Here is a 14,478-nt window from a genome sequence, read left to right on the forward strand (position 1 = left end):
ATATTAGACTTGGATTCTGATCCTAGGTTCAGGATTTACTAGTTCTTTGACCTTGGGTAAAGCATTCATCCTTTAAGTCACAGCTTTCTTAACTATAATTAGAACTAATAAAGGCCAATATTTACAGTTTCCAACATATAGACTTTGTTCAAGTGTAGTATTTATTTTAATCTTCACTTCTGTTTCTAGGCATATCTACAAACCTTTATCTCAATTTTTCAAGTGAGAGAGCTGGGGAGATGCTCAGTAGAATAAGTGCTTGCCTGGCAAGCACAAGGGCCCAAGTTCAATACCTGGTTCTGCAAGAAAACATAAAAAAAATTTTAAAACAAAATTTTTCAAGTGAGAAAATGGAATCTTAATGAGATCATGTAATTTGCCCACCCACACAAGTAAGACAAGAATTCAAGGCCAGGGTTAACCTGATCCTAGGACACAAACTACTTTATTCTACCTAACTTAGGTGGGTAATCCAAAGGGTGGTTTGGAGTTCAAATATATATATATATGATTTTCACAGCGTCTTGACAAATAGTACACATTAAATGTATATTAGCTGATACATATACATGGCTAGTGTCTTTCTTACTTTTCTCATTACTAAAACAAACTACCCAACACTCAAAGTTAGGGGAGAAATGTTTATTTGGCTCACAGTTTGTAGAGGCTTCAGTCCACAACTCGGGGGCTCCAAGGTAGGGTAGTATTGCAGACAGGAGTCACAGAGGAGAAATAGTTCATGGCAGGCAGAAGGCTGTAAATCAAGCAAACAGCTTTTTTCTGCACCTTTTGTGTTCTGTTTGGCTACCAGGGTTAGGGTAGTGCCAAACCAATCAGTGAACTGATTTACTAATCACTCAGCCTTAATCTTAGCACCTTTAATCCTACCACTGCACCATGAATCAATTACACACTCTAAATTCAGCCACGTTTGAATACCCCTGCCCATGACCACAATGAGGCTTTGGGGGCGACATGTAAGCACAAGCCATAATAGCTAGTATATCTACATTAAATATATATTAGCTAATACATAAACATATATTAGCAAATACATAGCTATATACATAGCAGAGGAGCAGGAATGGAGCTATAGAGGTATTTTGATGTATTAGCCAATTGATCGTCAGGGTATATTTGCCAGTTCTGTCTGGCTAGAAGAGTCCTTGCTTCTCTCTTTGTCTAGTTTCCTCCCCATCACTTGCCTCTTCCAAGCTATACAACTGAGCAAAGAAGACAGCTTACACTGATTAAAACAGGGAAGAACGGGGCCAGGGAGATGGCTCAGTAGAATAAACGCTTGCCCAGCAAGTGCAAGGGCCTGAGTTCAGTCCCTGCTTCCACAAAAAAAAAAAAAAAAAAAAAAAAAAAAAAAAAAAAAAAAAACAGGGAAGAACATGAACTTCAAATGCAAATGGCCAAGATAATTCTAAAGTAAGAAACAATAAGGGAAAGTAATAGTGGCCATGTTTTACTTCCTCATTCTTCACTTCTTTGAAGATGAGAATGAAAGAAGAAATAAAGGTAAAAATTGATGCTGTGTGTTTCAAAATCAGGTTTGCCTTCTTTCAACTAAAGACACCAATAAGGCAGCCCACGGTCCCTCCTTCCTCTTGTGGGTGACCCAGATTCAGAAGAAAAATACTGTCCCTGGAGCCCTGTTCATTATATTTGATAACTAAACTAATGAGATCTGCACTGACATCGTACCAATACTTCTAAGAGATAAGGAAGGATTTGAAGGAAGGATGGTGGAGACTTTATATTGAAATCACCAGGAAATATCTCCAAGCTTATACTGGGAGAAGCCAAGATGCAACACTTTGTCCAGGGGACCTGGCCATTAGTGTTGGGATGATCTGAAATCGGATGGGTCAGGAGTATGACCAGCATCTGATCCTCAGCTTTGCAGATCAAGAAATCCTTGGGGTTGGTGAGATGGCACAGTGGTCTAAAGCATCTACTTAGAACAAGCTAAGCAAAGCACAGGGACCAGGGTTCAATCCCCCAGCACCACATGCCAGTCAGCCCCTGCCCCCTGGTGGGCTGAGCTGGCCACACACACACACACAAAATAAATAAATAAATAAATAAATAAATAAATAAATAAAAAAAAAAAAAAAAGAAAGAAAAGAAATCCTCATGGTCAAATGGGTCTGTGATGACTGATAGATACTACTCATATACCCCAAAGACTTCTTACAATGGAATGAGATGATAAGCTTCCTTTACTGAGAAGCTCTGGTTGTGTAACTGGGATTCCTGCATGGTTGAATGCACAGATTAGCAAAATCCTGTCACCATTTTGTACCACAATCTTCACTGCAAAGTTATAGAATGATCTTTTCACCTATGTGGTGGGCTTTTGAGTTTGGTTAGCAAAAAACCATCCCTGAGAGACTGATCTAGAGTTGTAAAGAAGAAATAAAGTTCTTGACCTATAAAATTTAAGAGCTGTAGGTAGTATAATATGCCAGCCAAGGAGCTGCTCTTGATATTGAATTGGACTGAAGAGTACCCTGCCACCACCTACAAAATAGGCCAGTGAGGCTGGGTACATTAGAAACACTTGAAGATGGAGGTTATCACCAAAGATGTGGTCTTCTAAGTACATCAGAGCACAATCACAGAAAGCCTGGAAGCTGGTTTGGTTCGAGTGTTTGGGGCACTGGATGTATGTGTGCAAAGAATTACATGCAATCAATTTTCCACTCGAGGACAAGCTTTTCGAATGACAATATGAAAACTGGATTGGGCTAGGAAGCAGGGGACCAATTATGAGTTTGCTATAATTATACAGGGAGGAGAAGTGAATTAGAAGCAAAGGATCTGCCCAAGGAGACATTTCTGCAGCTCTGGGCCATCCTGTTAGGCTTTCATTCTCTCCTTGTGGCAGGTAAGAAGATCATCTGTCAGGGAGGAGGCATTCTGCTCTTCCTGCCTTTCTGTGTTATTCATAATGACTTTCAGAAGGCGCCCTCTTTTCATAAAGTAGGTAAAGGTGCGTAACGGCTCTTGAGGCAAACCAGAGCTTATGAAACTCCTCTGATTGGGTACTTTCTGGACTGAGCCCAAACACAATATTCCTCCACAGGCCTGAAAACTGCTGAATACTGTCTAAAACAATGTCATCACCCTGAACACCAGCAGCCTGGCTGAACACAACCTCCTTTGCTCCATGGGTCTTAATTAATTCCATTGCTCTTACCAGTGCAAGTTTATAACGTCCTTGGTCCTCCCCTCTCCTGCACAAAATTGCCACATCTTTGGGCATATAGCCACACTGGAAGAGACCATGACATCTTTCTGCCACATAATTTGCTATTTGTTCTATGGTCAGGTTACTCTTGGTCTCGTATACCCCAGGCAGAGCCTGGACACACACTGCTTCCTCACAGGCAACCTCCTGGAGCAGCGCTAATGCATCTGGAGACATGTTGGAAGGAGGGTTTTCTCTGACCCTCTTCATTTCTTCTTTCATGATCTTTGCTATTTCCAGAGCACAGTGGACCCCCTTGACCATTTTCCTAGGAAACTGAGCCAAAGGAGGAGGGAGGCCACTGGCATCTGCATGATGGACCTGGAAAGGGTCCAGGAAAAGCCAGAGGATCCCGCGATGAAGGTTTTCACTTCCAGCCTCCTTCACCTTAGGGTGGGTGATGTTCTTAGCTTTCTTGTACCAGCCCCCATATTCACTGCAGAAATTCTCAGTCTCGTCCATCACTATGTGCTGAATTTTTGGAAATTCCTCTCGCATGAAAGTTTCCAGAGTCACAGCGTGGCAAGTGGTCAGTTGCCTATAAGAATGAAAGAGAGAGCAGTGTTACAGGCATATAAACAAGGAGAATACTAACATTTATTAATCTCTGTAATGTAATCAGTGATTAGTTCTTCTCTGCAGGTTGATTGATCAAGTCTGGACACCACTAAACTGCTCTTCTTGCAAGTTACTGTAATGTAATGTAATGTAATGTAATGTAATGTAATCAGTGGTTAATTCTTCTCTGCAGGCTGATTGATCAAGTCTGGACACCACTAAACTGCTCTTCTTGCAAGTTACCTGATAGAATGCAGATTTTATATTCGACTTCTTAGGGTTATCTACTTAAATCTGTATGTGAAACTTTCATTACTATAAAAGCAAATAAGAGAATTTATTTTTTCCTATTAATAACCTATTCTGGCCCTTGATAATTCCCTAAGACAAAACTCTCACCACTAGAAGAAATACCAAAAGTAATTTATACCCAGTACTCCCATTTCTCTACTTCTTGACCTTTGTAGAGTTGAAGAACAGCCACCTAAAGACATATCATAACATTTATATTCAAAAGAGATATGAACCAATTCAAATTCCTCTAAAACAAACATATTTCCTCACTTGCTTGAAGTATAAAACTAGAAACTTCTTTAGACTTTGGTAAAGAAAACACCAAGGCATGCTGAGTGTCATCAAAAAGAACAACTCCAACTCTACAAGGTTCTTCTTCTCTTAGCTCAATTTTCCTATCCCCTTTTAATAAATTTGATTGTTTCCTACTATAACAGTGTGTATTTCTACAGATAGCATGAGTTTACATAAGCTATTTCCAGGGCTTTAATCCCTCTGGCTTGATTCATAACTATTTATATTCTTCTTCAGCTGTGGACCGTGTGGGCTCTTTTTTTTTTTTTTTTTTTTTAATTCTTAATTTTTGTGGTACCAAGGATTGAACTCAGGACCCTGTGCTTGCCAGGTAAGCGCTTATTCTACTGAGCTATCTCCCCGGCCCCATGTGAGCTCTTAAAGCAGTGATTTTTGCCCATCTCTGTATCCTCTGCACATCAGAGGTTGACTGGGAAAAATTTTATAACTTAACTATAAAGCTAAATAACAAATATCTCCTCAGTTCCTCAGTACAGTTTCCAGGATCCTTTATAAGCCGGCACCTGCCTCCTCTCCAACATAGCTAGCATATAACCCTCCTTCTGCACTGCTCTGGTCAAGTCTACTGTTCCACGTCTGCAGTCTGCAGTCTGTCTGCCTTTGCTTTTGGTTAAGACTGTGTCTCCTAATCAAAATCACCCTCCCCACTTTATTCACTCCTCCTGCTGGTTTTTTCAGAGTGTGTCCATGGGTGTCCTTCAATAAATAATATTTGTTAAGCCACCCCTAGTCTAGATAAAATAAGAATATCTCTATCAATATACAACATGTGCTATTTTTTGTCTGCAGTACTAGAGATTTAACCCACGACCTTTCATTCTGTGTTTCCTTTTGTTTTCCTTTTTTGTGGTACCAGGGATTGAACTCAGGACCTTGCAGTTGCCAGGCAAGCACATATTCTACTAAGCTATCTCCCTGGCCTACCCCATGACCTTTCAGAAAACCATTTTTTTAATTTATCCCTAGACCTTTTCATTTTTTTAAATTTTAATACAGGGTCTTGGCAAGTTGCCCAGGCTGGGCTTCACCTGGTGATCATCTTGCTGCTGCTTCTCAAGTAGCTGGGACTACAGGCATGTGCTACTGTGCCTAGTTTTGTATTATTTTTAATGGTAAAGTCTTCTATAGGTTTTCCCTTCTAACCCTGTTACACAACACAATGTCTAACATAAAAGTTCTACTCAAAAATATCTCTTGAGTAATAAGTAAATCAAACAAAAAAAAAACCCAAATTAATTTGTCTTCGTCTGTTAAATCATACAGTGAACAAATCATTTTACTAAATGGAAAGCTGGAAGTGACGGGGGTTCAATCCCTGGGGGGCCATGCCCTCAGAGCATACTGAGAGGGCTACTGAGACTGGGCGTGGTGGTGCACACCAGTAATCCCAGCGCTTGGGAGCTGAAAACAGGAAGATCACTACAAGTCCAATTTGTGTAATGAGACCCTGTAGACCCTGTACTAAACACATTAAATAAATAAATAAATGGAAAGCTAGAGATTTAAATAAAAACCAACTTGGCATGCTTTCTTAAATTTACTATCCAGAACTAGTCAAACAAAATATTTTATGAATAAAATTAAATTGTATTTATTCAGACATGATGGTGCATGCCTATAATCCCAACAACACTCAGAAGTCTGAGACAGAACTGCCACATGTTGAAGGCGGCCAGGGGATACAAAGGAAGGGCCATTTTGTATTTGTATATACAGAATAGCTACAATAGATATGCAGCTACTTTCACTTAATGAGAAGAAAGATTTGTACTAATAGTGTTTGGACAGGATATCATGTCTGCATCTTGTACTATGGATAACCACTAAGAAGATAACAATGTACAAGATATTAATTATTGAAACTGTCCTATTAACACAGCTTTGAAACTGTCTCATTGATATTTGTTTCTCAATAAAATGAAGGCGGCCAACCTGAAGGCCAGCCAGACAGTTGAGCGGAATAAGGCACCTACAGAGCGTAGCCTCTGGAATTTAATTCCTGGCCTGCCGTGCTGGCCCCGCCCACAGGGGTGCGCTGAGAGGACGATGTAATCCCAGCGCCTGTAATCTCCTGAAAACAGGAGAATCACTGCAAGTCCGATCTACATAATGAGACCTTGTACACCTTGTAGATCTTGTTCTAAATATATTTTTAAAAAAAAATGAAGGCCAGCCTAGACTGAGTAATGAAACCCTGTCTCAAAAAACAAACAGCAGGGGTCAGCGGAGAAAGCTCAGTGAAGCGCAAGGACCTGAGTTTGCGCACTGGTCCCATCAAAAAAAAAAAAAAAAAAGTAAATAAATAAATTGTGTTTGAATTCAAGCCATGGATTGTGGGGGAAATACTCTTGGCTTTATAAATTTAAATTTATGCTTATTTGGTTTATTTATAATGAAAGTTTAAGCTCAAACATTATAAATTGCCCGTTTGTACCTCAAGTAGTTGATCATTTGGAAATACATATTTGGTTAGGGCTCTTGTTCTTTTTTTTTTTTTTTGGTGGAACCGAGGATTGAACTCAGGCCCCTGTGCTTCCCAGGCAGGGCTCTTGTTCTTATGCGGCAAAGAGGTATCAGGTAGACCCAAACTGAAAACACAAGTTACTTCTGTGACATTATCAAAAAGACTAAATACAAATTTTTTAAAACTTAGATGAAAAAATTCTTACCTCACAAAATCCTGCAAGGAGTCACTTTCACAGACATAGAGAATCTCTTCCGGCTGGCAATGAAACATGTCCTTAATTTTCTCTATGATCCTTATGGCTAGCGCTGTCCTCCTGGTTCCTGGCAAGCAGTGGATGAACAATTCCCGGGTTTCCTGAAGGTTCTTGGACAGCAGTTCACACTGCTCTGCCACAAGCAGGTTGAAAAACTCACAACCCAGCTGGTCACTCAGAAGAGACTGCAAGCACAGGGAGACGACCATGAGGGCCTGTACCAAGTCCTCCATTGCATCTGCACTGGCAAGGCTGTAGGACTGAGGATAGAGCATGAGATTTTCCGCAGGTCTGTGCTGTGTGCCTGTCAGGTGCAGCAGCCTCGGAACGACGCACACCTTCCCTGTGTAGCCACCAACACTTGGCAGTTTCTGCTTTAGTTGAAAAGCAGTGTCTCGGGCATATCCAAGTCCTCCAGTCCAACTGGGATCCGTTACGATTGTGTAGAGTACCAGGGGGCTGTGAACTGCTATCAGGAGAGCATCACACAGAACCTTCTGCTCTTTCCTAGAACCAATATCACCAGCCCAGCTTCTAGAAAATATCACAGTCCCCTGAGAACAAGGCTGTATCTGTTCCTTCATCAATTCTTTCAGTTCCTTATGATCTGAGAACAGCTTCTTACAGAGGGATTCTGGCTTAAAATATATTTCTTCCTGTGTCACTGAAAATGTAAGCAAGAGAAGTTACCAAAACTTAAAAAAAGTATAAGGTACTTTTCTACATCTAGGCAAGAAGAGGGGTTTTCTTTTTTTTTTTTTTTAAACCAGGAATCAAACTCAGAACCTTGCGCTTACCAGGCAAGTGCTTATGCCACTGAGCTATATCCTCAGCCCAGATTTCCTACTTGTAAAGAGAATAATCCCTCTTCACAGCCTAGGGATGTGATTAGTTTTTATTTCTGACAGTTCTATCCCAGAGGAAAGCTACCAAGAGGGCCTATCGAAGAACAGCCTCCGGGGCTGGGGAGATGGTTTAGTAGAATAAACGCTAAGGGTCTGAGTTCAATCCCCGGTTCTGCAAAAAAAAAAATAAATAAAAAAAAAAATAAAAAAAAAAACCAGCCTCCTACCACCTTTTCAGCACCCCAGGGCCACCAGTGCTGGGAAGGCACTCCTTCCTGTTATTTGGTGAGCCTGAAGCAACGTGGAAAACTAAGAACCGTCCCTGATGATAGTAATTCTTCCCCAGAGGCTGTCCCCTGCCTAGACGACATTTGACAAAGCCTGGAGAATTTTAGTTACAACTAGGCAGATGCTACTGATATGTAGTGGGTAGTGGCTAAAAATGCCCCTAAGAATCCTGCAATGCATGGGGCACGCCCCCTTCTCCCAAAGGATCACGTGACTCAAATGTCAGTAGCTCTGAGGTTAGAAAACTCCACTTTAGAAGGGGCTCAGGTGACTCCATAGCACCTTCTGCATTGAAAGCCAAGTGGCAATTCTCTCTCAGCACAGAGCCAAAGGATAGCCAGTGCTCTCAAATTTGGAGAGCAAAAGCTAGATGTGACCTGAAGTCTAAAAGTCCAGAGGTACAGGGGAGATTGGGTAACTGAAAAAATAAGAAATATATTTTTTCCAAGATGTCTGCTAAGTTTTATGTTTGACTTTCTTTAAGAAGAAATACCAATTCTTCAAAAGCTTTTGTTTTTTCTCAGTCTTGAGGATTGAACCCAGGGCTTTGCATAGGCTACTCAAACGTTCTATCAATGAGTCACACCTCCAGCCCACAACTTAGCTTTACAAAGTAAATAGTCCCCTCAATGGAAATCAAGAAGTAATACCTGGAAATAAACGTTTTTGCAGAGCCCCTTTAAATTCCATGACTTTCATGGAGTGTCCTGGACTTCCTGGTGAAGATAAAGCCGATGAAAGCAGTTGAGCACTGTCGTTTGGGGCCAGACTAGAAGGAGCTGAACAATTTCATGGAAAGTTGTTTTAGACAAAAATAAAAGTAAAGGGACACTTTACTGCTCTTCTGCCAGAGACATGAGATGCGTACGGTGTCTGAGTTGCTGTCTCACTTGCTGTACCTCAATTTGCACAACAGGAAATGAAGGGTGGCGGCTGCTGCAGGGGTCACATGTGCTTTAACCCCCTGTATGACTCCTCTTGAGCAAGTCATTTCATCTCTCACACAAAAGTGAAATGATAATCTCTAGATTCCCTTCCAGCACTAGTATCTTAATACAGCTCATCTCTAAGAGGAAAAGCCATCTTGTGGAGGTGAGAAAGATGAGACACATGCTGTTTTTATTTTCAAAGTTATGGTTTAATTGATGAGGCAGAAGAAATTCCATTTTAAGGAATAGATAAACTTACTCTCTGAACCCCTACATGTAGCTAACCACAAACCCACTTAGAGAAAACCTGGGTCACAAAGGAGGAACAATTTGAGGAATAGGGAAAACATTGAACATCCACGATGTCCTAGGATGAGCAGATGGTCACAGTGTCTGGGAAATTGCCTATCTGTGGCAATTGTGTGAAAATGAGATAATGTGGTTACTATGGAAACCTGAAATATACATAACCAAAAGGAAAAGTCCAAAGAGGACTCACATTTTGGGAGCCTGGACCCAGAAGCTTTCTTGTTCCTTAGCTTATCTTCACTCTCATCTGCTGCTACATGATCTCTATCCAAGGAGAGAAGGAAAGGAACATCACAGAATCTCTAGCATGAGGGCTAGAGATACAGCTCAATGGCACAGCGCCCGCCTGGCAAGTGCAAAGTCATGAGTTTGATTCCAGATCCAAAAAAAAAAGTAGAATCTCTAGTTTGGGGATAGGAGAAATTTAGGACAAAATTTAGGACAAGAAAAAGAAAATAAAATGTTCTAATCATTCTGGCCTTGATCTAATGATCCAGGCTTCTTTTATAGAAAGAAGGCAAGTAAAGGCAAGCTCATAAACCTAGCTCATTCTATAAGGCTTTTACAAATTGATTAGGAATCACAAGGCCAATTCCAAGCAAAACTCTGAAGAAAGTAGAAACCCTAGGTCCTCCCTTCTCCCACTTGCCGTCCCCTAGCATGGTGTCACCTTTTCCATCATTTCCCCAGCCCAGTGATAAAGACATTCACTCCTAATATTACTAAAACAGTTCAAATATGTAAAAATGTATCCCTTGAAAGAGTTACTGCAGAATCATTCTTAAACGGTCTTTCTCTGAAGATCATCTTTGGAGTGAGACTTTCTATTTAGACTAAGAGAATCAGCCTGGTAGGGCCAGGAATATAGCTCAGTGACATAGTCTCCTGTCCAGCAAGTGTAAAGTCTCAAGTTCAATCCCTAGTACCACAAAAAAAAATCAGATTTTAAAAAAAGAAAGAGGAGCCGGGGAGATGGCTCAATAGAATAAGTGCTTGCCTGGCAAGTGCAAGGGCCTGAGTTCAATCCCCGATTCTTAAAAAAAAAGAAAGAAAGAAAAAAAGAAAACAAATCAACCTGGAAACTTTTTCAACAGGTTCTTACAGTACATTTTTTAAAATATCAGCTAAGGAGATAGCTTAGTTGAAGAAGTCACCAAAAAAAAAAAAAAGAAAGAAAGAAAGAAAGAAAAGAAAAGAAAAAACAAAAACAAAAACAAAAACAAACAAACAAAAAAAAACCTTTTGGGGCCAGGGAGATGGCTCAGTGGAATAAGTACTTCCTTGGCAAGTGTAAGGGCCTGAGTTCAATCCCCAGTTCTGGAAAAAAGAAAAAAAAAAAACCTTTCACAGATTCATGGCTGATATGTACTACAACTTTCCCAAAACAGACTGAAATAGTTAAGTGTGGTGACACACGCCTATAATCCCAGCATTTGGCAGACTGAGGCAGAAGGATCACTGAGTTTAAGGACAGCCTAGACTATATAGTGTGTTCAAGGCCAGCCTGAACTCCTAGGTAACAAGACCCTGTCTCAAACAAAGAAGCAAACAAACAAAACAGATTAAAACCTAAGCATATCTTGACATCAAAGAGTTCAGGCTCTGAGTTTTTGCAGTTAAAAATATTACTTCCCTATCATGGGAGAACTTTCATAAACAAGAACAAGTTCTATTTTTACCTCAAATATATGTCTGAATACCCACAAAAGAGAATCGAGCTCCTCTCTGCCAATCGGACGACTTACCCCCTCTTTACCTGACTGAATGTCCAGCATCATGACTACCCACTGCTCAGCAGTCAGCCTGCTGACAGATTTGTCCCTCATGATCCAGGAATCCGGGGCCTCTGCAAACACTGCACAACAGAAGGGCTCTACTTGAACCATGCAGACATAGCCATACAGGGTATCTTCTTTATACACGTTCAAGATCTTGGTAGTGAAATTCACCTTGGGCTTCTCGCAACAGAAGTGAAATGTAGGCAACTTTTCTATACAGCTTTCTATTTCCTTTTTTAATAATTCGGGGTTTATTTTTTCTCTCTTACAGCCAAACACTTCTTTGCTCTTACCATCAACCCCGATAATTAGGTATCCCCCTTGAGTGTTGGCAAAAGCAGAAACGTAACGAGGTAGTGTCTCTTTAATCCGAGGCATGACCTTTTTGGTAGTGAACCTTTTAAACTCGACATGTGTTGATTCTGTAAAGTTGAGCTTCTCCTTATATGTGAGTTTATCCTTTTTAAAAAATTTCAAGGCGCACATCTTAATATCTTCATCTCCCTGAACATATTTTTTGAGAATGTTCTGAGGATGCAACTTTGGTCTACCTCTTTGGGCTCTATGTGCCTTCTCTCTCAAAAGCTCCAAGGCACTGCTGGCACTCAGGTTGATAGCAGAGGTGACATCTCTCTGATATAAATTGGAACGCAAGCTGCAAATTCTGAGTGGGAGGTTGAAAACATCTGGACTCCATGACTTAACAAAAATCAGGAAGTCACGCCCCCGCTGCACATAGTCCAGGTGTTTCTGTGAACCTGAAGGAAGAAGTTTTTGGAATGAAGTTTCCAAATCCTGCCCCAGCCCATGGCATGTGTAACTGTAGGTTTGGTCATCAATCTCTGCCTTGATCACACCCCCTCCAGAATTTAGCAGTGCACAGGTAGCCTGGATGAGTTCTGAGTTCTGAGTTCTCTTCAAAGAGCCATTGTTCATCTTCTCCCTGTTTTCCTCTCCAAAAGTCACCTTGCCCACATTGACGATGATCTCAGCATAGACCGTTTCTGAAGTGGTCCTGCAACTGTCCATCTCAGCAGTCCCTCTGGGCCCCAGGGAGCAGAACCACGGTGCTCCTGTGAATAATCAAGAGAGAAATGCTGTTTTTGCGTTAGTGGGAATTTCAGACAAGGCAATATTTCCTTTAAAACTGTAAGTTATTAGAGATATATTTTAACATTGGAAATAGTAGTTGATATTACTGTTTCCTAACGACATTGCCAAATATCCCTGGCCTTTTTCATAAGCACGAGCACAGATACAAGTGAATTACTAACATTTAGCCATAATGAAAAATTACATTGCTGAAATTGTCAGCTATTTTCGCCTAAAATCAGGAAACAACAACACCGAGCTCAGCTGCAAAGGGCATGGGTTGGTGAGGTGCCCAAGTACATTACTACAGAATATGAAGAAATGAAGTTGAAATCAAGGAAGTGCTGTTTACAATTCAGAGAAGAATGAAAGAACAGTAGAGAACTAGACATACATGTATTGCAGGACTTGATATTAAAATATACTTTTTTTTTTTTTTTTTTTTGCAGGACCAGGGATTGAACTCAGGCCCTTGTGCTTTCCAGGCAAGTGTTTATTCCACTGAGCCATCTCCCCGCCCCCAAAATATACAATTTTGCAAAAAATGTAACCATTATGTACTATAAACGTGTACTAATAAAAGTTATAAAAGGGGGAGGAAGATGTAGAAAGAATTAAGATGTGTTAGGTACATGCATGTCCCCAGTTCATATGATTAATGTAATCATTAGGTGCCACAGAGCTGGAGTCTGGCGGCCAAGTCCTCAGATTCTCAGCTGTTGAAGACAGAAGAGAGGAACCAGATTCTACTTGACCTTAAAAAAGCAGGATGGTCAGAGATAAGTGAGAGAGATGCCATCTACAAAGAATTTGCCTTCATTAGGTGCCACAAGCATGTATTAATAAAAATAAAATTTTAATTACTAAATAAAATATATATTTTTGTATTTTAATGCACTTGTCATGCATTTTTTGCCATGCATTTTAAAAGCCCTATTTGAAGAGAAATCTACCTACAAAAACTAGAATAAAAGTAAACACAACTGAACCCCTTTCAAATGTGTACATTATCTATTCTGGAAATATCTCTATGATGTTTTTAGATAATGACTGTCATGAAGATCTATGGAGTGTGAGGACTATATAGTTTATCTGTGTGTATGTGTGGAGCTTTCTCCAACTTTTTTGTAGCTAAAATGTCACAGTAACGGGAAATGTTCTAAAACAAACAAACAAACAAACAAAAAAGGCTTATTCTACTCCTGAAATGTCAATGGATACCAAATGCAGAAGTCTCTTTTAGTTCTTTATACGTTCTTTTTTTTTTTTTTTTTTTAAGAGCGGAATATTTATTGAAGGAAAGAAAGCTCCTGTCCGGGAGAGGGACAGAAAGGAGACCTGAGCGGGTCGCCGTTTTTAAGAGTTTCTACCCCACCTTTGAAACTGCAAAGACAATAACAATGGCTTTTTATTTTTTATTTTTTATTTTTTGGTACCCGAATCGAACTCAGGCCCTTGTACTTGCCAGGCAGGTGCTATGTCACTGAGCTATCTCCCTGGCCCCCATACATTCTTATAAATTCAAAAATGTATTTTTTGTTCCTTAGTGTGATGAGGAAGTAGGGATGTTCCTTCCTTTCTAATAGCCTGTGCTACGGGAATCTCTAACACCTGAGAACATGAGCCTTCGGGGCATGGTCATTAAACTCGCCAATGCTCATTCTGCATTGAAATTTGAGGTCTGAAGCAAATGTTTCATGAAGGATCCCTTTGGTTTTGACTAGTCACAAAACAAATATTTACTAATACAAGCCAGAGGTCTTTCCCTGGAGAAGACCACCTGTCATTGTCTTGTGTGACATTTGCAGAGCAAGGTCCCTGTGGATGTTGTTTATCCTCAGAAGGAATAGCAGGCACCTAACAAAACATGTAACCTCCTCTGACATTAGTTTGCTCTTGACTACCTTCTCACTTCCTTCAATAAAACAGGATCTACCCAAGGAACTATTTTTGTCTCTGAGCCTCTCCCACATGTACACAAAAATGTGATACTTTATGGCTCTTCAAGGAGACTTCTTTTAACATCATATTTACATCATAGAATCACACAAAGGTTGAAAGGGACTTTGCAAATCTTCTAGTCCAACCATC

The 14,478-nt window shown here is 40.4% G+C and overlaps 1 protein-coding gene across 1 annotated transcript; it reads right to left on the minus strand.

Moving 5' to 3' along the window:
- Positions 1–2,152: 2,152 nt before the first annotated feature.
- On the minus strand, positions 2,153–12,324 carry Slfn14 (schlafen family member 14). Its single transcript, XM_004643048.2, has 4 exons — positions 11,274–12,324; positions 8,930–9,058; positions 7,096–7,810; positions 2,153–3,797 (listed from the first exon to the last, which is right to left on the minus strand). Exons 1-4 carry the CDS (start codon positions 12,322–12,324, stop codon positions 2,951–2,953), a joined length of 2,742 nt encoding a protein of 913 aa, XP_004643105.1. The 3' UTR covers positions 2,153–2,950.
- Between the last annotated feature and the right edge of the window lie 2,154 nt (positions 12,325–14,478).

This window comes from Octodon degus, unplaced genomic scaffold (genome assembly GCF_000260255.1).
Source record: "Octodon degus isolate 3935 unplaced genomic scaffold, OctDeg1.0 scaffold00164, whole genome shotgun sequence".
NCBI lineage: Eukaryota > Metazoa > Chordata > Mammalia > Rodentia > Octodontidae > Octodon > Octodon degus.